The 24690-nt window shown below is 40.6% G+C and overlaps 1 protein-coding gene across 3 annotated transcripts; it reads left to right on the top strand.

The window, feature by feature from the left end:
* Positions 1-761: 761 nt before the first annotated feature.
* On the top strand, positions 762-23332 carry LOC128701657 (aminopeptidase N). 3 transcript variants are annotated; one of them, XM_070101621.1, is made up of 18 exons: positions 762-898; positions 3997-4193; positions 4783-5115; positions 5277-5488; positions 5800-5955; positions 6075-6205; positions 8565-8742; positions 9658-9841; positions 10059-10215; positions 12281-12362; positions 12472-12655; positions 13728-14064; positions 15175-15317; positions 15598-15788; positions 16509-16679; positions 18321-18464; positions 18834-18909; positions 22238-23332. In XM_070101621.1, exons 2-18 carry the CDS (start codon positions 4011-4013, stop codon positions 22430-22432), a joined length of 3057 nt encoding a protein of 1018 aa, XP_069957722.1. In that variant the 5' UTR covers positions 762-898; positions 3997-4010; the 3' UTR covers positions 22433-23332. The 3 variants fall into 3 exon arrangements, with proteins under 3 accessions (XP_069957722.1, XP_069957724.1, XP_069957723.1); XM_070101622.1 differs by having other exon boundaries at positions 811-898; positions 4001-4193; XM_070101623.1 differs by lacking the exon at positions 4783-5115.
* The last annotated feature ends 1358 nt before the right edge of the window (positions 23333-24690 follow it).

Here is a 24690-nt window from a genome sequence, read left to right as displayed (position 1 = left end):
TTCATAAAGAATTCATTTAGATTGTCAAGCCTTAATCTGGGCAGCGGCTCACTGAACATTGAGTAGCATTGGGACTTTAGTATCTCACTCATTTCTTTGCTGTCATCTGTGTATGTCCCATCTCGCCTAAGCAGGGCCCAATACTTGTTGTTTTTACCTTAGATTTGGCATAAGAGAAGATTTTTTTCAGTTTCCTTTATGGCTTGTAGTTTTTTCCTGATATTCGTGTCTCCTGAAAGATTCCTTCAGCTTAAGTTCGATATTTGCTATTTGACTGACCTGTGCCTCCCTACGTATTTTAGATATGTTGGTCCCTCTCAGTAGCTCTGTGATTCTCTGCCTTCGTCTGTATAGGGAGTTTCTCTCTCTCTAGCTTGCATCTTCTCTTTTTCTTAATGGAATGTGTCTTGTGCAGACCCCAAGAACCACAGTTATTTTTTTCTAGGCAAAGGTTCGGATCTGTGTTGTTTAGGATATCTTCCCATCTTGTTTCATTTAGGGCATGGCTGACATGTTCCCATTGTATGTTTTTGTTATTGAAGTTGAATTTTGTGAAGACACCCTCATGACTGATCACATTTTGCTGGTCAGAAGCCATGTGCATACATGTCTGTACCGCTATTATGTTGTGATCTGTGTGTATTGTCTTTGATACGGTTATATTACGTATCAGATCGTTGTTGGTGGTGAAGATGAGGTCCAGCGTAATTTCTAGTCTTGTAGACTCTAATATTTGCTGGTTTTGCAAGGTAGGTGGGAGTGGCCGGAGTTGAGTTGTCATGCAAGCGGTGTCGGTCAGTCTGTGCTTGCCTTTCCTCGGGTGGGCAGGGTGTAACCCGGGACGTTTGAGCAAAACTTTCACTTAATGCATTGACATCAAAACAAACAAGTGACGAAGGTAAGTGTTATACATTACAGTACGGGGATTACGAAAGCGTCATGTTGCAACAGCAATTAGGAAATTTCTAGGTTATAACAATATTTCCTGCCCTCCAACTTGCAGAGTTAAGGAAGATATCAGCGTTGTTAATTTGTAACATTATTCTCTGTCCTAAGGTGGTGAATGTGTTCCGGAGCATTGACTTTAGAAAGTAATCGAAGGTGAGGATTGTGCAAGATTACCTTCTTGGGAGCATAGGTGGACATAGTGATATCAAAAGTGCAGAGGTGTATCAGAATTAATAAATGGGCTTCCACCTTAACAAACTGAACTATTACTTGTTGCTATCAAGCTTGTGGAAACTACTGCACTCAGTTTAGTTGTAACTAACTCTCCTCATTGCTTGTTCTAAATAGCCTGAGACATGATGTAGCATGCTTATGTATGAACTAAGGCACAAATAAATACACAGATTATTAAGAAAGGGATTACAGTTAAGCTTTAGTGGTTTCCCTCTTGCATAGGCCTCCAGAAGCATGAAAAAGTTGAATTAACTAGATAATCATTAAATAAAGATAATAAAATCCAGTTTAGCATTAGTGAAATAAACAGTTTTGTAATACCCAAAGTAGGTGTCCAGGCCTCGAATACCTATTGTACAATAGTAAAGAAATGAGTTTACCTGATTATGTTAACATAATCAGTGCACAGATAGCCAGACCACCGGTGCCCGATGTAGGTACATGAACCTTGCTCTGATTACAGTATACTAGCGCAGAAAATCTGAAGCCGATCGAATAAAATTTGCTCAAGCTATAACGATAGCCTTGCAAGAAGGGAGCGAAAATGCCAACTGCAAGAGTACCCCTTCCAAGACCGTTATTAACTAATATTTCGGTCGCTGCGTGAAGATGAGAATGTCCCTATAGTCAACAAGCCCATCCTCCTTCCCTCTACCTCAATGCACGGAAAGGAATAATTTGGAGTGCAACATAAGTTTCCATAGGAGATAATTGTCAGCATTAAAGATTTGGAGTCAGACGAGGCTAGAAAAGGGCTCCTGATCCAAAGAACTGGATAGATCCTCCACGGGATCAAACGCGATTGCTTCCCATACATAATGCGCTGAATGACACCCACAGGTATAGTGCTTCCTCATGACTAATAATAATGATTACTCAATCGCTGTGTTGTATGTCATCTTGCAAGCTGAACACACTATGTCCGTCTGCTCTAGCGAATTTTAAACTGGTTTAAGTATTTAGGAAAGGGGAAATCTGTGTATTTGCTATTTTGTTGATGCATAGTGTCTTTAGGTTGTATAGGAAAGCCTAGCTATGTGACGGAGTATCGAGCCTCCACTATTCCTTCCATTAAATGGACCCGCATTAGTTTACGGCTTCTTGTAAATATAACTATTTAATTTAATGAAGATTAAGACCTCTACTGGACCATTATCATTAAGGTCACAATCCATATTACTGTATTACGAATAATTAAAATGGAGATTCAAATGAATTGTACAGACAGGCACTTCTATTTACACTATCATTGTTAACCACGACCCCTCAGGGAACGTACCCTGATGCTGGTGAGGGGCTCTTGATACAAAGAATTTGACCTATCCTCCCTGTCCTTGAATAAATCCTTATTGCCCTGGACTCCGAGTTTAATTGCGCTTCCCAGTGAATATAATAATATTACGCAAGAAGACGGACAAAATGACTTGCAAGAGACATTAGAATTGAGTGTGTGGCACTGACTTTCGTTATCCAGTCCCTTCAAATTTTATTTCTTCACATTTCCCAGGCAATGGAAGATCCCTGCATCCGTATCTAGGGGAGCGGGAACAATCAGATTCGATCCAAAGGGAGGGGTAGCTCCAATTCTTTGGCTCAAGAACATTTCACCTACATCAAAGCCCCCCTCCCCTGTTTATTAAGAAAGCATGATTCAAAATATGTTGAAGTACAAATACGGAACTGCTGGAGGGTTAGTGTACGAGCCTCAAGCACTACCCTGTCCAGCAACTCTGCTGTACCGTTGCGAGCTGCCTCGGCACAAACCAGTTACTGCATTGCGGTACTAGGGGCTGATGAACTACGGATGACCCTGGCTGGTTTGGTAAGGTTTGTCGTGAAGCAGAATTAGTGTTTTCTGACCCGGGTCTTTGTCACATGATGACCCACAGCTGGAGCTTCTGGTCATCCGACCGAGGACTTCTGCTGACTTACCGGTCCACCCCTTTAAAAATTATGGTCATAGTTATAATCATTTTATTACGGATAACCCATCAATAATCTTGTAGACAAATGTTATAAGGAGCAATGCGAGGCTCTAACACGCGTCTTATGTTTAGAAACCTAGTAATGTAACAAAGCAATGGAGACGTTGTAAGTGTTGCTATGGATTTTTATATCCAGATAGTGGTAGACACTTAGGCAGCCAACATTATGTTCACCATTTTATCTCCTGTCATTACCCGAAAAACTATTATTGTTAAAGTATGGGGAAGCGCTAAACTCACTCGCCATGGGTTCAAACCTACCCGTTCCCTGGTTGGTTTGTAATCGTGTTATTACGATTTCGTAAGTTACTGAGAGTCCACAAGTCTCTAGATCATACTACTGAGCAAACAGTTCTACCGTAGTTGCCTTGGCAGGTCGCCACACCCAGCTGTGGTGACCAGAACTGACCCCGGGTCAGAACTGATATCTTTGGCTTTATAGGTAAACTGGTGATTTTTGTATAGTGAAACAAGGAAGAATAACTGCCGAATTTTAGGAAACCTTAGCCCTGTTAGGAATGTGCCTTAAGTTGTAGGGTGTTAACTTATTCAAGGAATCCTAGCTAACTCCCTAGCCTTCCTCGGAACAAACTATTACCTCGTACTCCTCCTATCCACAAATGCTGTATGACCTTTACGGGTTTAACGCTTCGCCGTAAATATAAATACGAAGTTGTAGTTGTCGCCCTATCTAAAAAAAGAAAAAACTGGCAGTCTTAAGCCAAAGGCGAGTTAAAGAAATTACTCTATGGTTTACATTTTTTAAACTGCTCTTGGTGTGCGGAAATACTCTGAAAAATATCAGGAAAAAAAAAAATCACTTTCTCAGGCAGCGACACCAGTATGGCCAGCTACAGCAAGAACAGGGAAATGTTTGTCAAGTGGCCGCAACACTTCACCTTTAGATGGTCTCTGACTATCATCATCAGTACCATCGTAGCTACGGGAATCTTTGTCTACCACACTCCCCATCAGAGGATCGCAGGAACCCCGGTAGAGGCGCCGCAGAGATTCAAACACCATCGGGTAAGTCACTTCTTGGAAATATTTAGTATTCATGCAGGATTTTCATGGGTAATGTATGCTGATCACATAATACACGGTTAGTATAATTAGCTTTTACTGTACAAATGGTATGCAACAAAATCACTAAATTGAACCTAGTTATTTGTGTACTGTGTGTGATTTTTACATCTTATGGAACTGTGAATTCCTTAATTCTAAATACTTTTAACCCTTCAATTGGTGTACCGAGATGCTAGTGAAGTGTTCTTGGTTCAAGGAATTTAAATTACTCTTATTTTTTGTCCCCTTTGATCCAATCTGATTACCTGCCATTCCCTAGCCTTGTACAACTGCTACGGATTTAGCATTTTCTTAGGAGTATAATAACTACTTGGAATTTATTACTTTTTCCTTTAAATGTGTGATAGTAATTATCTTGAACCGTGGGCATTGTACTTCCCATTTCCAGGACTCAAGTCTGGCTATATAAAAATAACCGGTTTCCCTCAATCCCTTCCCTAAATATTACCCTGCTCACACTCTAACAGCTCGTCAGGTCCCAAATACCATTCGTCTCCATTCACTCCTATATATATATATATATTAACAGTACCCTAGACAACTTCCCACACCAATCTACGAAGCTGCTTCAACAACAACCACCAGAGAAACTCCCACCACCACGCCTGCTACTACAACTACCGCTTCTACTACACCTGTTGCTATCGCCAACACAATCACGTCAACCCTAAAGGAGGAAAAGAAGAATATACGTCTTCCTAGAGCACTGAAGCCCCTTCACTACCTGGTCAAACTTCAGCCCTTCATCAATGGCAACTTCAGTATCTTGGGCTACGTGGAGGTGGAGATGGAGGTGCTGGAGCCCACTCTCAACATCACCCTCCACATCGTTGATATCATTACCAAGAATGAAACAATACGAGTGAGACATTGTCTTAGGATTTAGAATAACTTATAATTTAATCGATGAAATAAAAGTTAACAGTTAAAGTTCATTTCAAAAGTTGTAAAATATATGTAGCACCATTATATCACTTATTTCATTTCAAGAACGAATAAACCTATAAACATTTCTTTGGTTAGTTAATTGACAAGGACAACCAGGAGGGCGCTGCAGACTTAGTGATCAAGAAGCATGAATATGACAATGAGAGAGAGTTCTACGTGGCCCACCTGGAGGAGGCGCTGCAGCAGGGCCACAAGTACATCCTCTCTATGGAGTTCACTGGGTTCCTCAACGATAATCTCAGAGGTTTCTACAGGTCCACCTACAGAGACGCAGCTGGTAATTTAAAGTGAGTGTTTTAGTGTGATATTGTTCCTAAGTAATGTAGCAATTCAGAAATAGTTCCTATAATTACCTCCTAAGAGAAATTTGTGAAACTAAAGCGATAGATGTAGGCTTTAAAGCCAAGTCATTACATAACTACATTGCTGTAACTGTTTTATTAATCTAGTTTTTTTTTTTGTCCCAACTGTAAAATTGTATGATAATTTTTTTTTAAATATTGCAATTTTAATTTTGTTAAAATTGCAAAAAAAAATCCAGATAAATAAATATTCCAAGATAAAGCATTGTGAAGAATCATGTTATATTTGTCAACAGGTTTTTGGCAGTGACACAGTTCCAAGCCACAGATGCGCGTCGAGCCTTCCCATGCTTTGATGAGCCAGGACTGAAGGCCACCTTTGAGGTGTACTTGGCCAGGGAGGCGAATATGACCTCCATCTCCAACATGCCTATAAACAACACTTTTCCTGTGTACGTCAACCCTTTCAGTGGTTCAGTAGAAACGGTAATGCCAGTCGTCAGTCCCGATAAAAGCTAGTGTATTTTGGAAGGCGAAGTAGATTTTATCACTTATTATTTTTGTGTTGCAGGGAGGGTCAGGAGGGGTGGTTGTGGGACCAGTTCCAGGTCTCCGTCCCCATGTCCACTTACCTTGTCGCCTTCGTTGTGTCGGACTTCGCGCACCTTAATGCCACTGACATTGACCACATCCAATTCAGAGGTCATTAATGCATTATCAGCGTGTTTATATTTCTGTTTTGTATGGAAAATATTTTTTTAAAGATTGTTTATTGAATGCAGACTGGTCATGTGGGTAAGTTTTGTGAACAACCTACCATAACCCGCTGTCTGAGGGAGTTCTAGTACCCCTCCTTTCTCTTACATAATCACAGAAACTCATTACTATTACCACTACTGCTCTCTTTAATACTACTACCACCACCATCGTCCTGTACTCCGGTCTTTTCTGCTTTTTTCTCTCTCATTTGTGACTTAACAGTGGTCCAAGACGAACCGAACCATCTTCATAGATCTCCTCTCCTAAGAGTAGGCTATTTGTGAATTGTGAACGACAAAACAGTTTAACTCATCGCATCACGTAACATTTCGTAGCCCCTAGAATTCACGGGGTAAAACCACTCCAGTCTATGCTAAGCAACGTTGGTATTAGAGGAAAAGAATCTGCAGATAAAATTGCCAAAGTATCCATTAAGGATGAGCAAGCACTCGTCTCACTCATCAGCCTGCGACAAACTAAACAAATGACCCAAAAACTTCACGAAAAGACTTTCAATTAAAGGTAAAGATCAAAATTGTGTGAAACTATATCCCAGCACTAACCCTTGCCTGCTAACTAGGGCCTCACCGGTCATTAGCCCAGTTATTCATCAGCTGCACCTTGGCTACTCTCATGACTCGCGAAATCGTAATGACACGATTGAAAACCATACCACGGGTGGGGATAGAACCCGCGATCAGTCATAAAACTCCAGTCCGACACTCTAGCTACTGGGCCAACTGGCTACGATAAGATTCGTCCAACTAGGTATATTTATGCACCATAGGAAGGTTAGCATAGGCACCACGCTTGTGGGAGATCCGTTTGTAAAAACTTGCATTTGTGGTCACAGTGGTGACCATGCTAACCTTCCTATGGTGTATAAATATATCTAGTTGGACGAATCTTATTGTAGCCAGCTGGCCCAGTGGCTAGCGCGTCGGACTGGAGTTTCATTACTCTCTGATGGCGGGTTCTAACCCCGCCCGTGGTATGGTTTGGCTACTCTACCAAGAGACTCATTGAAATTACGACAAGAGAGGTCATCACTCAATTCTGCACCTACTAAATTGCCACACCAAGCAGCTTATCACTCCTACTTGCTCCATAAACCAGCTAAAACTGCCACCTCTTTTGAATTCCTGTTGGTAAATAATCTGAAAGATATTGGTGCCCATCCTAATGCCATATCCACTATTATTATAATATAACTACAGAAAACAGAGGTTAGTGAATAGTTTGATCCGAGATACGTACTCCTGTCTCAGCAGCCGCGCGCCATGAGGGAAAATAGTGAGGTGAACTATCGAAGATATAAATTAGTGAGTGAGGTGAACCACCAAGGATATAAATTAGTGAGCGAGGTGAACTACCAAGGATATAAATTAGTGAGCGAGGTGAACTACCAAGGATATGAATTAGTGACCTTATCATAGACTCAACAGCAACATTTTTCTATTCACACCAGCCCCTCAAGGGAGGTTCCTCGATGCTGGTGAGGGGCTCCTGATCTTGGGAATTGGATCTGTTTTCCAGTTCCCTGAGTTGAGCCTGAATGTCTTCCACAACCTTCCCCCCATAGGTGCTATATAATCCCTAAGGGTTTAGCTCTCCCCATAATAATATTTATTCCCATAGGTGCTATATAATCCCTAAGGGTTTAGCTCTCCCCATAATAATATCCACACCATCTCTTTTTGAACTCGAGTCATAGTTAATGATTTACTATACTGACACCAGTGAAATGTTAATCTTGGTAGATATTTCTACTGTAATCAGCAAGCGATTTATTCTGATAGCTGTGCCTACCATATTTCACATTAATAACGAAGAACTTGTAAGATCAGGAAGTCAAAGACTAAAAAAGGAGTTAGAAACCTAATACAAAGAAAAGCACAGAATAACAAGCTAAAGACAGAGCCGTTGAACGACTATCATGAGGGACTAACCTCTGCAGATAGTGAACCAATAACCTGTGGAAGAACACTTACATGGCAGATGACAACCACTCGCGCTCTCACTAGGAGACATCATAGACCACTTGTTATACACAGTTATACATTGAACTATTATTTTAATGCATATTTTAGATGTTATTCTTGCTAGTGTACTAGTAAGTCACATACTGAATGACCCACAGGCCGTAGAAAAACATAATTCAAGAGTACGTGTACTGAGGAGTGTACTAGTACATACACACTCGGTTCTCTCGAGGATAAAATTTTCCTCATTTTCTGTTTGGTGACCCGCTGTTAGATTAGAGACATCTGTTTGTGTAATGCATGTGAGTTGGTGTTCACAGTATGGGCTCGGGAGGAGGCCCTGACACAAGCACAGTATGCACTGAGAGTCGGTCCTGCCATTCTTACTCACTTCGAGGATTACTTCAATCAACCTTACCCGCTTCCCAAGCAGGACATGATCGCTATCCCTGACTTCTCTGCGGGAGCCATGGAGAACTGGGGCCTCATAACCTACAGGTAAACACTCGCTGTGCTCTATTTATGGGGCGCATGAGAAAGTTGGAAATAGATTTAATAATAGTATTAGTAATCTAAGAAAGTGTGCACTAATTGCCTTTACATCTTCTGGCAAACGTTATTAACTAGTCAACTGGGATTAATTTGACACTTAAAGACTAGCTGGAACCTTGTTCCACGGATTAGCCTCTTATGTCTTTCTGACTTTAGTCTAACAGGAATGTGGACACTTTGGAAAAATTATCTTATCGTAATTTGTAATTATGTAGGAAGGTTAAATTATATAATTTTCACATTACTGAGAAACTTGTATGCCTCCACTTCGTCTTTTGAAGGTGATGAACATGGTACTACAACTTTCTGTACTTAACTATTGTTTCAGTATAGCAACTGCGAAGATGAGAGTTCCAAAACGGGCGTTTAAAATATCAAAGAATTATCACTATTTTAAATGACATAACGTTATTTTTCTTAACTGCTACCTTCAATATTGTTAATAGTTGGGCTGCTGCCTTTCTTCAACATTGATAATAGCAGGGCTCCTGCCTGCCTTCAACACTGCATATGGTAGGTATGTCAGTTTTCACACTGTTACAATGACTAAACTATAAATCAGTGCGAACATCACCATGGAAAAACATTACTCTTCCAACCCCGTCCTTCAAGGAGGGGGGCCCCTTGATGCCAGTGAAAGACTCGATCCAGGGAATTTAGCTACCCTTTCTTGACGCTGACCTGATTACCTCTAGTTCCCAGAGCAATGTAACTATGAGTCTAGCACATATTGATATTCCACTAACCCCGTCAATTATATAAGGTGTTGCCGCAAGAGAGCTTCAAAATGGACATGTATCTGAGATAACACGTACACCTAACTTGTTCCATTGGCTAATTTTGAAGTGATTGTTATTTCAGGGAGACAACATTATTGTACGACCCTGATGAATCATCTCCATCTAACCAGTACGGAGTGGCCCTAACAGTGGCCCACGAGTTGGCCCATCAGTGGTTCGGCAACATTGTCACACCCAAGTGGTGGACCGACCTGTGGCTCAACGAAGGTTTTGCTGCCTTCGTTCAGTACATCGGCATGGACCACGTAAGTACATCGTACAGTGCAAGGATTACAGAAATATGAGTAAAGCATTCTTGCCTGAGTATCGGCTCAGTGTGTTTCTTCCATTATCGTAAGTTGTATCGTCTCAGCAAGGTTAGTTTTCCTCGAGCAAATCTAAAAAATTGTGAAGTATTTATTAAATTCTCAAAAATCATGCTCAGCGTTCAGGCAGATATATTTAAATAAAATATATTTCTAGATTGAGCCTTCATGGAAAGTGATCGAATTATTCGTCATTAACAAACTGCAGAGTGTTCTCACCTTGGACAGTCTGGAGGCCTCACACAAGATAAGCGTTCGTGTAGGCCATCCTTCTGAGATTAGTCAAATCTTTGATGGTATCTCCTATAACAAAGGTAATGTCCATATACCAGTGTAATGGAAGGAAGTTCAAAGTGAACATAGATAAGACTAAGACTATGAGGGTATCAAACGAGTTACTTATTAAGGACAAATTGGATATCAGATTAAAGGGAGTATGGAAGTGAATGTGTTCAGATATTTGGGAGTAGACTTGTCAGCAGATGGGTTTGTGAAGGACGAGATAACCCATAAATTTATGCGTTAATGTTGGTAGAATTACCAACAATATGTTGAGTAAAAGTACACAAGTGCAACTAGTGTGACAATAGCTGCACTTGTGTCCTTTTACTCAACATAGAATTGATGAAGGAAAAAATGTGAGTGGTGCATTGAGGAATTGTAAAGACAAAAAAACGTTATCCATGGAGGCAAAGAAGAGAATGTACAAGAGTATAGTAGTACCAATACTCATGTGGGTGTGAAGCATGGGTTGTGAGTGCTGCTGCGAGAAAGCGGCTGGAGGCAGTGGGGATGACGTGTCTACGGGCAATGTGTGGTGTAAATATTATGCAGAGAATTCGTAGTATAGCATTTAGGAGGTGTGGAGTTACTACAAGTATTATTCAGAGGAGTTATTGAGGTGGCTTTGTCATTTAGAGAGGATGGAGCAAAATAAATTGACTTGGAGGGTATATAAATCTGTAGTGCAGGGGAGGAAGGGTAGGGGTCATCCTAGGAAAGATGGAGGGAAGGGGTAAAAGTGGTTTATGTGCAAGGGGCTTGGACATGCAGCAGGTATGTGTGAGCGTGTTAAGAGTGAATGGAGACGAATGGTTTTTGGGACGCGACGAGCTGTTGGATTGTGAGCAGGGTAATATTTTGTGAAGGACTTCAAGAAAACCGGTTAGCCGGACTTGAATCCTGGAGGTGGGAAGCACAATGCCTGCACTTTAAAGGAGGGGTTTAGGATATTGGCTGGAGTGACATCTAAACTGTCATGTATGGGCGCCTCTGCAAAAACAGTGATATTGTGTAAATGATGGAGAAAGTGTTTCTTTTTTAGGTCACCTTGCCTCGGTGAGTGTGTTTGTGTGTGTACTCACCTAAACTCTCTCCAGGTAAACTCCAGGTAACTGTACTCACCTAATTGTGGTTGCACTAAGGGGAATGCTCGAGACTCGGTTATCTGATTGATGTGTGCTTCTGGTCCCCCCAAGATCCTCTTTGAGGTTTGCTGTGTGTGTATCTTCATGTTTGCATTTGGCAGGATTAAATTCGAGAAGCCATTTGCTGGACCAGGTGTCCAGTCTGTCCAGGTGAAGTGCCTGGTCTTCATCAGATTTAATTCTCCTCATTAACTTCACATCATCTGCAAACAGGGACACTTCTGAGTCTAACCCTTCCGTCATGTAGTTCACATATACCAAAAATAGCACTGGTCCTAGTGTGGGACCCCGCTCGTCACAGGTGTGTGTACATCATTACGTATGTATTATATTTCAACACGCTGGCTGTCTCCCACCAAGGCAGGGTGACCAAAAAAAAACAGAGTAACATTTTCATCAACATTTACACTATCATTGTCTTTCCAGAGGCGCGCAGATTCGACAGTTCAGGTGTCACTCTAAATAAAAAATATCCCAAACTAATTTAACATGCAGGCATTATACTTCCCACCTCCATTTCTAAAGACCGGCAAACCAATTTCCCTAAATCTTTTCACAATATATTACCCTGCTCACACTCCAAGATATAAACTTAGGCAGCAAATGATCTAAACAACCGACAGGTTGAAGAATTAAACAATATATAAGCTACTTTTCCGCGCATATGCTGTATATATCTCAAGATTGATAAACTGAACACTTCGAATCCAGGCTGAGGTACTTCAAATTCCCCACCTCCTTTGTATTGGACTGGTCACTGGCTGGCGAAAAGTTTTCACAGTAAAGATTCTCAAATGTTGTACAAGTGTCTCCAAAATACTTGTATTTTTCGCAAGTAATGTTACTTGCCGGTAATAACAATAATATTCTAATATTTAGTTCAGTGAATATTTAATTGTTAAAATATTTAAGTCAAACAATACAAATTTATCTTATTACAAATCGCTGGCAGGAGCTTCCATCATCCGCATGATGAACCACTTCCTGACGGAGGACACTTTCAGAAAGGGGCTGAGCACCTATCTCAATACTTTGTAAGTTCTTACTGACCTCTTTTTCATCCATTGTTCACTTCTCTTTAATATGCAATGATGAAAGAGTTGTTTACTGCTTGTGTTGTTGATGTAATATTTTGTGATGCAGCAAGTATGGGAACGCTGAACAAGATGATCTGTGGGAACACCTTACACAGGCGGCTCACCAGGACGGCACGTTGCCCCTCGATCTCACTGTCAAGACCATCATGGACACCTGGACCTTGCAGATGGGTTATCCTGTCATCACAGTGGAGAGAAGTCCAGACGGTACTTCCGCTTCTGTCTCTCAGGTAAGGTAACCTGGTGTGAAGGACATCTTTTCTGCTCATTAGTAAGGGTCAGAAAGGGTTAAGACAGAGTATCACAAATTAGAGCGAAATCTCCTGGTATGTATATGAGAATGACAAATTCTATGGAGATATTAAAACTTTCGATGAAAGCTTTTATCTTCAAGCAATTGAAAAGTAAGACTAATAGCACTTTAAACTTTTCTGCCTCTTCCCAACTAAATTGATGTTATATTACTATTATTTGCGATTAAATATATCAACATTTTCAGGTTTTATAAGACCGGAAGCTATGCCATTGTAAAGGAAATGAAGCGCCATGTCCTGGTAATTACAGATACAACATATCCTGATCATTTTATAAAGTTTTAAGTAGCAATAGCGTACAAAGCTGTGACAAATTTTCTCTCCGCCTTAGTGGTTCAGTATAAATTTACAGCAATTTTGAAGGAAACTGGACAAACTATTCAGCTGGAGTTAATACCAAACTGATATAATAAATTATCTTTATTCTACCTCGAACAAAAGTTGTCTTAAGCATTTCCGAATATGCTTGAACCTTTTCTCGGAAACAGCCTTCATGGCTAATTTTGTTCCTTACATGGTGACGAACCTGAATGCTTCCCATACCCAAGGCGCTATACGACCCCTATGAATTTAGCGCTTCCGATTAACTTAAAAAAAATTGCTATATGGAATGACATCTGTCTGTGAAAAGTTTGAATATCCGATGGGAATTCTGTTTTGTTTTTGTAATTCTAAGGAAATAACTCTGATTTCTAATGAAGGGCAATTTTCTCCTTGAATAGCGCACATTAATCAATAAAACAAGATCTGCTTTATCCTTGGGTCATACTGTAACTATTACTTGTATAACAAACTTACCTTAACCATAGACTAACCTTGAAACAACCTTGTTCAGGTGTACTGTGTAACTAAAGATGCCCCAGAATATGAAACAGTATTAGAAGACACTGAAACCTGTGAAATATTCAACATGTATAAAAAGATATCTAAGAAAACACTGCCTACATTCTGTATATATCAGAAAACCAAATTACTTTTTTTTCTGCAGGAGCGTTTCTTGATGGTTGCGAAGCCAAATTCTAATAACTCTGAGGAGTATAAGTGGTGGGTGCCACTGACCTACACAGGTGGAGACGATCCCAACTTTAACGAGACTCGGGCCAAGGTCTGGATGAAGGATACGGAGACACTCATCACCATCCAGTCCCTGCCCACCAAGGACCACTGGGTCATCTTCAACCTACAGGAGACGGGTTTCTACAGAGTTAACTACGACAACCACAACTGGAACTTGCTCATCCAGCAGCTACTGACGGACCACACGGTCATCACTACCATCAACAGAGCTCAAATCATCGACGACGCCATGAACCTTGCTCGAGCAGGTTCGTGTTTCCACCTCTGATATCTCTTAGTTCCATTTACTGGATGATCCACGCTTTCTGAATATCTAAAAAAAAAAAAAAATATCTATCACTGTCTTGCCAGAGGTGCGCAGACTTTACAGCCCAGATGCCCCCGCAAACTGTAATATCCCCACCCCTTCAAAGTACAGGCACTGTACTTCTCACTTCCAGGACTCAAGTCCGGCTAACCGGTTTCCCGGAATCCCTTCATAAATGGTACCTTGCTTACACTCTGGCAGTGCGTAAAGTCATAAAAAAATTATCTTAATTCCTATTTTACATGGTCACAAACGCTTAGATGTCTAACCCCTCGCACACAAAACCTCCTTTACCCCCTCCAACGTTTCGTAGGACAACCCCTATCCTTCCTTCCCTCTACTACAGATTTATATACCATCCAAGTAATCCTGTTTTGCTCCAATCTTATTAACCCCTCCTCAGCCTTCAAGATAACACTTTCAGTAACCCTGCAACTTTTAATCTCCAAACTTAGAATTTTCTGCATGATATTCATGCCACACATTGCCTTCAGACATCTCCACCTCTTCCAGCCTACTCCTCGCTGCAACTTTTAAAACCCATGCTTCACATTCATATAAAGTGTTAGTACCACTGTTCTCTGGTACACTCCGGTTTTCGCCTTCATGGATAGATTGAGCAGTTGCGCAGAAGGTGTCTGCCAGAAACTTCATATTACTATATACTATCGTATTTACAGCACCGCATTTTCATTTAGTTTGCCATATTATTGTATTTTTTAATGGGGGAGGAACTGTGAAAATCCGTAGAGGTGCTATGGTGTAGAAGAACTACGATATAGGGATGTCATATTATGGGCACTAGTCTTGTAATTTACTTTGACTGCACAAGGCAGTGTGTAAAGTTGAAGATAATTTAATTTAATAAGCTTTCTTCAGAAACCAGTTAGTTGCTCTGGGAATTAAATCAACGAGGCTTCCCTGCTGATGATAGTGTAGCGATACCTGATTATCTCTAATTCTCAAGAGCTGTATGACCCTTACGGGTTTAGCACTTCCCTGTTGAATATAATATCTTAATTCTGACTATAAAATTGAATGCTTGTGGCAGGTCAGGTGAGCTATGGGGTGGCCCTGGGCCTGTACAGTTACATGGTCAATGAGACTGAGTATGTGCCCTGGAGGGCAGCCATCAACAACCTGGCCTACCTTACCAGCATGTTCCAACGTACAGGTGCCTACGGTGGTCTACAGGTGAGTGTCTTTCACCCTCCTGTATGCTAATGGCTTTAAACTCGAAAGCCACGTAAGTATTGCAGCATTTTATAGTAATATTAAGAATTTTTTTTACTAATATTAGCCCCCCCTCTCTCTCATACATATTAAATATCTCCTAACCTGAATCTTGAATTTTCTTATACTATACATGAATGATTCTTTCCAGAAAAGGTAGATTGTGGTTAAGACATACCTCATTAACGTAACTGCACAAAAACATGTTGAAGAGGGTATGTTTTCTTGTTGCCCACCACAGAACTACATGCTGAAGATGGTGGTGCAGTTATACGACACATTAGGGCTGGACAACAGTGTGAATGACCACCTGTTGGAACAATACAAGCGCACTATGGCTGTCAGCTGGGCCTGCTCACTCCGCCACAAGCAATGTCTGGACAATGTACTCTCTCTCTACCGACAATGGATGACCAACCCAGACAACAATACGTAAGATTGTGTGCATCATCGATTTACTGTTCATTGCGTATGCAACTTTTCAGTCTAGGAAACCGTAAGTAAGCAGAGATTTTCTTGTTTTCAAAACGATGAAATGTATAACTGACTTGGGAGACTAAGGTATCACTCTCCCAGTGTAACATATTAATGTTACACTTGGTGAAAATAACTACATTTATACATGTTCTTTGATAAACGTGTGTATTGGTGGGTAAAACTGAAGAGCATTTGTTGCAGAGTTAAGAATATTTCACCGTTATCTACTTCAGTAATGAGACTATTTTAGCTTTCTATTGTTTTTGTAACATTTCAGGTAAAAAAAAAAAACAGACACTGATGGTTGTACTTCTAATCCAAAGCTACTAGCGAAAGTATCCATATAGCTAATGTAATCACTAAGTCTTGCAACTTCAAAAAAAATTAATATTGAAATTGCAAAAGCCTTTTGTAACTTTGAAAAATCTTCTGAGGAACTTAACTATCTTCTTGTGTTGACCATCACATGGTCCCCGGAACACTAGAAGTGTTCCTCGTGACATCCTTCAGGGTTTCAGTTATAACGAAAACTATATGAATATCTATAGGTGTTGGTATTTATTGTGGATGTCAACTGTTTTATTAAATTTTGTTTGCCTGGCTCCTACATATATAAAAAGCTAGGCATACATAGCTTATTTCCCATTTGTATAATAATTTTGTCCCGTCTCGCAGGATCATCTCACCAAGCCTCAAGTCGGTGGTGTACTGCCATGCGCTAGCAGCGGGCGAAACAGAGGAGTGGGTGTTTGCTTGGAATCAGTACCTCAAGAGTAACTTAGCCAATGAGAAACGTACACTCCTCAGAGCTATGGGCTGTACCAGGCACCTGTGGCTCCTCTCCAGGTGCGTACTCTCGTACTTCGTAGTGGTAATGTATTTAACATTAAACATTCGAGTGACCATCGTTCAGGGATGGACAAGGAAGGACATTTGAGAAAAGTCTTGCACTTGTTCACCTAGCAGTAAACAGTGGAGTTAGTCGATTGTTTTGGGTCGGTCACATCTCTGGGAAAAACTCGAAGACCCCAACGAAAATAAAACTTCCCTATCAAAATCCTATGGCAAGGAACTAACATTGCACATGCCAGTATTTTTTTCAACAAGTCGGCCGTCTCCCACCGAGGCAGGGTGACCCAAAAAGAAAGAAAATCCCCCCAAAAGAAAATACATTGGACGTGTTTCTTTCCACCTGTTGTCTATGTTCCCCATCAGTAAAATGGGTACCTGGGTGTTAGTCGACTGGTGTGGGTCGCATCCTGGGACACTGACCTAATTTGCCCGAAATGTACCGAAATGCGGAGCATAACAAGGGACTTTCTATATAGTAGTATGTCATTGTTGTCAGCTAGGACTGTATACCTTGTACATGTACTTGTAGTAAATAAAGATATTATTATTATTATTATTATTCAACACTTTCACCTCGCTCACACATAACTGTCTTTGCAGAGGCGCCCAGTTACGACAGTTTAGAAGCATATATAAAGATATAACATACCCCTCCGAACTGCCAATATCACAAACCCCTCTTTTAAAGTGCAGGCATTGTACTTCCCATTTCCAGTACTCAAGTCCGGCTATATAAAAATAACCGGTTTCCCTCAATCCCTTCACTAAATATTACCCTGCTCACACTCCAACAGATCGTCAGGTCCCAAAAACCATTCGTCTCCATTCACTCCTGTCTAACACGCTCACACATGCTTGCTGGAAGTCCAAGCCCCTCGCCCATAAAACCTCCTTTACCCATTCCCTCAAACATTTTCGAGAACGACCCCTACCCCGCCTTCCTTCCCCTACAGATTTATACGCTCTCCAAGTCATTCTACTTTGATCCATTCTCTCTATATGACCAAATCACCTCAACAACCCCTCTTCAGCTCTCTGACTAATACTTTTAGTAACTCCACACCTAATTTCCACACTCCGAGTTCTCTCCATAATATTTACACCACACATTGCCCTTAGACAGGACATCTCTACTGCCTTCAGCCGCCTCCTTGCTGCAGCATTTGCAACCCAAGCTTCACACCCATATAAGTGTTTTCGTACTTCTATACTTCCGTACATTCCATTCTTTGTCTCCACAGATACCTCAATGCACCACTCACTTTTTTCCCTTCATCATTTATATGGTTATTCTCATCCTTCATAAGCCCATCTGCTGACAAGTCAACTCCCAAATATCTGAAAACATTCACTTCTTCCATACTCCCTCTCTCCAATGTGATATCCAACTTTTCTTGATCTAAATCATTTGATACCCTCATCACCTTACTCTTATCTATGTTCACTTTCAACTTTCTACCTTTACACACCCTCCAGTATTATCGGTATAAACTAAAATTAAGGAAAACTAAAACTTCAAAGTAAAAATAAGCTTGAAGAAGGAGAGGGCAGTCTTGTATCATAGGGAGCACACAAATTAAGAACTGGATGCTTTGCGATTCCTGTTCATTATGACATTTAATTTTAATTTTCTAGATATTTGGAGATGGCCTTCGACCCCAACAGTGGCATCAGGAGGCAAGATTCGAAGCTTGTCTTCGCATCAGTAGCATATAATGATGTTGGCCGCCCCCTAGCCTGGACCTTCCTCAGAGACAATTTTAAGATGATCTATAACTAGTAAGAAAGTTATTAATATACTATTGGAAAACAATCTTGTTTAGAGTTACAACTTGAAATAGATTTAAGGTTTGTTACAAGTAAGTGATCTTTAGCATTGCTGAGGTGAAGTTAGTCTGACACTAATAAACTTTACTGGTTCATCTGGTAATAGAGCTTTGCCAGTCCTTTGACAATTTTAATCAAATTTGGTTGGGTTTAGTACTAGTAAGAGCACTTAATACATCTACGAATACCATGCAAACTTTCTTATGTTTAACATGCATAAGCAGAAATATAATTAGTATATTATACATTGTATAAGTTTTTATTTGCACAGGACAAAGAGTTAGCGATATATTTTTTATTGAATTTTTTTTTCTTTGACAGTTTTGGCTCGAGAGCACCGTCTTCTCTCATCACCTCCGCAACCCATGGCTTCAATACCAGGCAGCATCTCAAGGAGGTACAATCTCTCGCATTTTTTTTTATTTATTAACACATCGGCAGTTTCCCACCAAGGCAGGGTGGCCCGAAAAACAAAAACCTTCATCATTCACTATCACTATCTAGCCAGAGGCGCGCTTACATTACAGATATAAAACCACAACATTAACACCCCTCTTTCGGAGTGCAGGCACTACTTCTCATCTCCAGGACTCAAGTTCGGCTTGCCAGGTTCCCTGAATCCCTTCATAAATGTCACCTTGCTCACACTTCAAAAGCACGTCAAGTCCTAGAAACCATTTGTCTCCATTCACTCCTAACGCTCATGCATGCTTGCTAGGAGTCCAAGCCCCTCACATACAAAATCTCCTTTACCCCCTCCCTCCAACCTTTCCTAGGCCGACTCCTGCCCTGCTTTCCCTCCACTACAGAATTATACTCTCTTAATCATTCTATTTTCTTCCATCCTCTCTACATGTCTGAACCACCTCAACAACCCTTCCTGAGCCCACTGGATAATAGTTTAGGTAATCCTGCATCTCCTCCAAACTACGAATTCTCTGCATTTTATTCACACCACACATTGCTCTCAAACATGACATCTCCACTGTCTCCAGCCTTCTTGTTGCAACATTCATCACCCATGCTTCACACCCATATAAGAGCGTTGGTATAACTATACTCTCATACATTCCCCCTCTTTGCTTCTATGGACAAAGTCCTTTGTCTCCACAGACTCTTAAGTGCACCACTCACCTTTTTCCCCCCATCAATTCTATGATTCACATCTTTCATAGACCCATCTGCTGACACGCCCACTCCTAAATATATGAATACATTCACCTACTCCAGACCTTCTCCCTCCAATTTGATATTCAATCTTTCGTTACCTAATTTTTTGTCATCACCTTACTCTTTCCTATATTCACTTTTAATTTTCTTCTTTTACATACCCTACCAAACTCATCTACCAACCTCTGCAACTTCTCTTCAGAATCTCCCAAAAGCACAGTGTGATCAGCAAAGAGCAACTGTGACAACTCCCAATGTGTGTTCGATTCTTTATCTTTTAACCCCACACCTCTTGCCAACACCCGAGCATTCACTTCTCTTACAATCCCATCTATAAATATACTGAACAGTCATGGTGACATCACACATCCTCGTCTAAGGCCTACTTTTACTGGGAAATAATCTCCCTCTTTCCTATATATTCCAGCCCGAGCCTCACTATCATCGTAAAAACTCTTCACTGCTTTCAGTAACCTAACTCCTATTCCATAATTTGCAACATCTGCCACATTGCCCCCTATTCACCCTGTCATACGCCTTTTTCAAATTCATAAATGCCACATAAACCTCTTTACCCTTATCTAAATATAGTTCACCTATATGTTTCACTGTAATCACTTGGTCTACACCCCCCCCTACCTTTTCTGAAGCCTCCTTGTTCATCTGCTATCCTGCTCCGTCTTGCTCTTAATTCTTTCAGTAATAACTCTACCATACACTTTACCAGGTATACTCACCAGACTTATTCTCCTATAATTTTTGCATTCTCTTTCGTCCCCTTTGTCTTTATACAAAGGAATCATGCATGCTCTCTGCCAATACCTAGGTATCTTACCCACTTCCATACATTTATTAAATAAAAGCACCAACCAATCCAAAACTATATCCCCACCTGCTTTTAACATTTCTATCTTTACACCATCAGTCCCAGCTGCCTTACCCCCTTTCATTCTACCCACTGCCTCACGAACTTCCCCCCCCCCCACTCACAACTGGCTCTTCCTCACTCCTACAAGATGTTATACTTCCGTCTGATGGAAGTGTGTGGAGGATACCTCCACACACTTCCATCAGACGGAAGTATGTAGTACGTCCGAAATCAATCAGAAGCCCTCGCAGCTAATGTGTTACTGCGCCGATCTGACAATTTTCGGGCCTCGATCCCTTCGTCGGTTACTCTATTCACTGACGTAGTTCATATATATATATATAAGCTCCTGGTAGTGAGCTCATGCAGAGTAATTAACTTTAGGAAGGATTTTGGGAATAAATTAATCATTCTGGACCTCAGGATATTTGTTTTGGTGTATTCATTAATCTTGCAAATACCCTCATTAAATATGGTGTAACTGTGGCAGTGCTCCGATATACCAATCTGGGCATCATGGTCCCATTTGCTATAGATCTTAAAAGATTGCACGATACAAATTAATTAACAGTATAAAGAGGGCTCTTGCCACAGCCAAGCACTAATGCAGTCGCTCTAACTGTCACACCTCATCGCAGGAAAAACTGTCCAAATGGAGTCTCGCTACTCTACGATAGCAAGCAGATGGTATGTACATTTACACTGGCTGACACCAATCCCCAGTGCAATGGAGTAAAAGAGGTAGCTGCAAGCTTCATGGCGTCCCAATAGTCTAGAAAATACAGGGAACTTACTCATCAATATACCTTCGTCAAAGTAGGTTTGGAGACCATCGGCTTGTGGGGTAACTTTCTCTATTCAAATAACAGATATCAGCCAAGAATTTAGCTTGAGAAAGTAAGGATGCTAGACGAAAATACTACTATATCTCAGCCTTCCACTTGGTGCTGAAAAATGGCTGAACCGGATCGTCTTGTGACTGGTAGAATTGCTGACAAATTAAGTAAAATGACACATGTGCAACTAATGTGACAGTTTATTGTGGCAAGGTTTCGCTCTCCATGATCTTTGTCAAGCGGTGACTCCTTAAAGCTCCCGGAGAGTGAAACTTTGCCACAATAAAATGTCACATTAGTTACATGTGTGTCCTTTTACCTAACATATCTGTTTAGCCACTCTCAAACAAGTTTTTGGCAAGAGCCTAATAAAAACTGAGTTTACCTATTTATAAATAGAAAATACTTTTGATTTACATTGATTGCCATAGTCCTATAAAATAAATATCTGAAACTTTAACCTTAAGCATTCATAACAAATAGTCTCAGGCGGTTTTTATTCTTCCCCCAAACCTTTCTACTTGGTACAGGCAAGGATGGCATCATACCTTCCTGGACAGCTGGAGGTGCCACTGAATACGATTACATATTATGATAGAGTAGGATACATTTGTGAAGTAGGAATTTCACTGTAAATTTTCTTTAATATTTTTCTGTGGTTGGGAATTAATAATTTAAGATAAATTCCCATGTACTGCTATAAATATTTTTATCGGCTTAAGACTTTTCACATGAACCATTCTGGACATAATTGTTTTGAACTTGACGGTTATGCCGTGTCATTGTTCTAAATGTTTTGAATTTCGTAGTACCTAACCAATGAAACTGTTAAGTTATGCATAACTTGTCAGGTGATGACCTTCGTGGACGAATATCGCACGGACCTCAAGTCTGCTTCTAGAAAGGTGGAGCAGAAAATAGAGACCATCAAGAATAACATCAACTGGATGGATGCCAACTACATGACTATAAATCAGTGGCTGGAGCAGAATGGCTACAGCGTCAAGTTACAGAACGTCTGGAATAACAATACTTTAAGCATTTAAGTCCGCAAGAAGCAGCAGCAGCGTTTGGGGTCAATGCTAATATTACGTGGTATATATATATAATATTAGTTTATATATAATATGGAGGCAGTGGAGATGTCATGTCTGAGGGCAATGCGTGGTCTGAATATAATGCAGAGAATTCACAGTTTAGAAATTAGGAGAAGGTGTGGGATTACCAAAACTATTATCCAGAGGGCTGAGGAGGGGTTGTTGAGGTGGTTCGGACATGTAGAGAGAATGGAACAAAACAGAATGACGTCGAGTGTATAAATCTGTAGCGGAGGGAAGGCGGGGAAGGGGTCGGCCTAGGAAGGGCTGGAGGGAGGGGGTAAAGGAGGTTTTGTGTGCGAGGGGCTTGGACTTCCAGCAGGCGTGCGTGAGCGTATTTGATAGGAGTGAATGGAGACAAATGGTTTTTAATACTTGTCGTGCTGTTGGAGTGTGAGCAAAGTAACATTTATGAAGGGATTCAGGGAAACCGGCAGGCCGGACTTGAGTCCTGGAGATGGGAAGTACAGTGTCTGCATCCTGAAGGAGGGGTGGTTGATTGATTGTAATCAAGAGGGAAGCGCTAAACCCGTAGGATTATACAGCGCCTGTGGGAGGGATGGAAGGTATTCAGACTTAATTCTGGGAACTGGAGCTAAGTTCCAGTTTCCTAGATCAAGAGCCCTTCACCAGCGTCAAGGAACCTCCCTTGAAGGGAAGGAGGGGTGGTAATGTTGCAGTTTTGTAACTGTAGTGTAAAGCACCCCTCTGTCAAGATAGTGATGGAGTGAATGATGAAAGTTTTTCTTTTTCTGGCCACCCTGCCTTGGTAGGGATCGGCCGACGTGTTAATAAATAAAATAATAAATGTATTCTAATTGACCAATTTTATCTACTCGTCATATATATATATATATATATATATATATATATATATATATATATATATATATATATATATATATATATATATACCTCGCATGGGCCGGTAGGCGTGCTGCACTGTTCCTTCTTTCTTACGTTCTTAAGGCAGCCAGGGGTCTATTTAAGATATTTTTCATTTATGTTAATGTAAAAATTAATTTTGTACAAAAAAATTAGAACAATTACCAAACCTTATTATAACAAGCGCAATTTAAATAAAGTTTAGACAAGTTTACAATAATTTAATAATAAACCATACTGCATTTGTGTTTATATTTCCATAAACCAACAAAATGAAACATTTTTTCGTTAGGTTCAGAATGATTTTTGAGAAATTATTGCATACACAAACTTTTGCTTGCCTTATTCGGCAACAAGAGCGTTGCTATTTAAGGCAAAAATCACGTTTTACCTAATCGGCAAGACATATATAATGTGTATATGGATATATGTATAAAATAGAGGCTGTGTGGAGATTTCACGACTGGTAAGTTTATTCAGGTATACGCAAATACAGATACATAGAGTATCGTAGATAACAGCATGTGTAGAGAACCTAGGATAACCCAAAATGTCAGTGACTTATTTCCTTGGTAGGGTTAGTAGTCCCTGTTTGTCATGAAATCCTCAGGGGTCTGTCTTTACTCTGCATAGAAAGCAGTGTACCTGTGATAGACAGGTTTCTCCGAGGTCCTGTCTGGTACGAGAGTTAACCAACCTTGACGCAAACCCCAGCCAACCAGTAAACACTGTACAACTGGTATACTTACATACGAGGTGTTAGCTGTGGGTGCACATGAGGATACCTGTTTGGGGACCCCAGTCACGGTCTCCATAGCGAGCCTAACGAGGTGATATAACTAGGCCGCGGTGGTACGGGTAATCCACGATAATATCAAGAGAATAATACAGACCTACGTCGCCCACTACTCAAGCGTGACTAACACGCAGCAGTTGGCGCCAGCTTGGTGGTCCAGAAGGGGAGGGGCCTGGGCCCCGGTAATGCCCTGGGTGTTTTTTGTGAAGGACACTTGTGAAACTAAACTAAACCCTTCTCTAACTCTTAACTTAGTGTTAATTAAGTGTAAGTGGTAATGGAGCGTGTAAGTAGCCTAAAGAGTTAATAGCTGAATCTACAAAAAAAGTATGGACAGAATTGACACCTCACTAGGTGTCTACCCCTTAACTTCCTCATCTGGGTGATGCATATAACTTTATGGAAAATTCCAGCGATATTTTCCACATTTATATATATATATATATATATATATATATATATATATATATATATATATATATATATATATATATATATATATATATATATATATATATCATCTCGC

Source organism: Cherax quadricarinatus, chromosome 78 (assembly GCF_038502225.1).
Source record: "Cherax quadricarinatus isolate ZL_2023a chromosome 78, ASM3850222v1, whole genome shotgun sequence".
Classification (NCBI taxonomy): domain Eukaryota; kingdom Metazoa; phylum Arthropoda; class Malacostraca; order Decapoda; family Parastacidae; genus Cherax; species Cherax quadricarinatus.
This window is presented reverse-complemented; position numbering and strand designations above follow the sequence as displayed.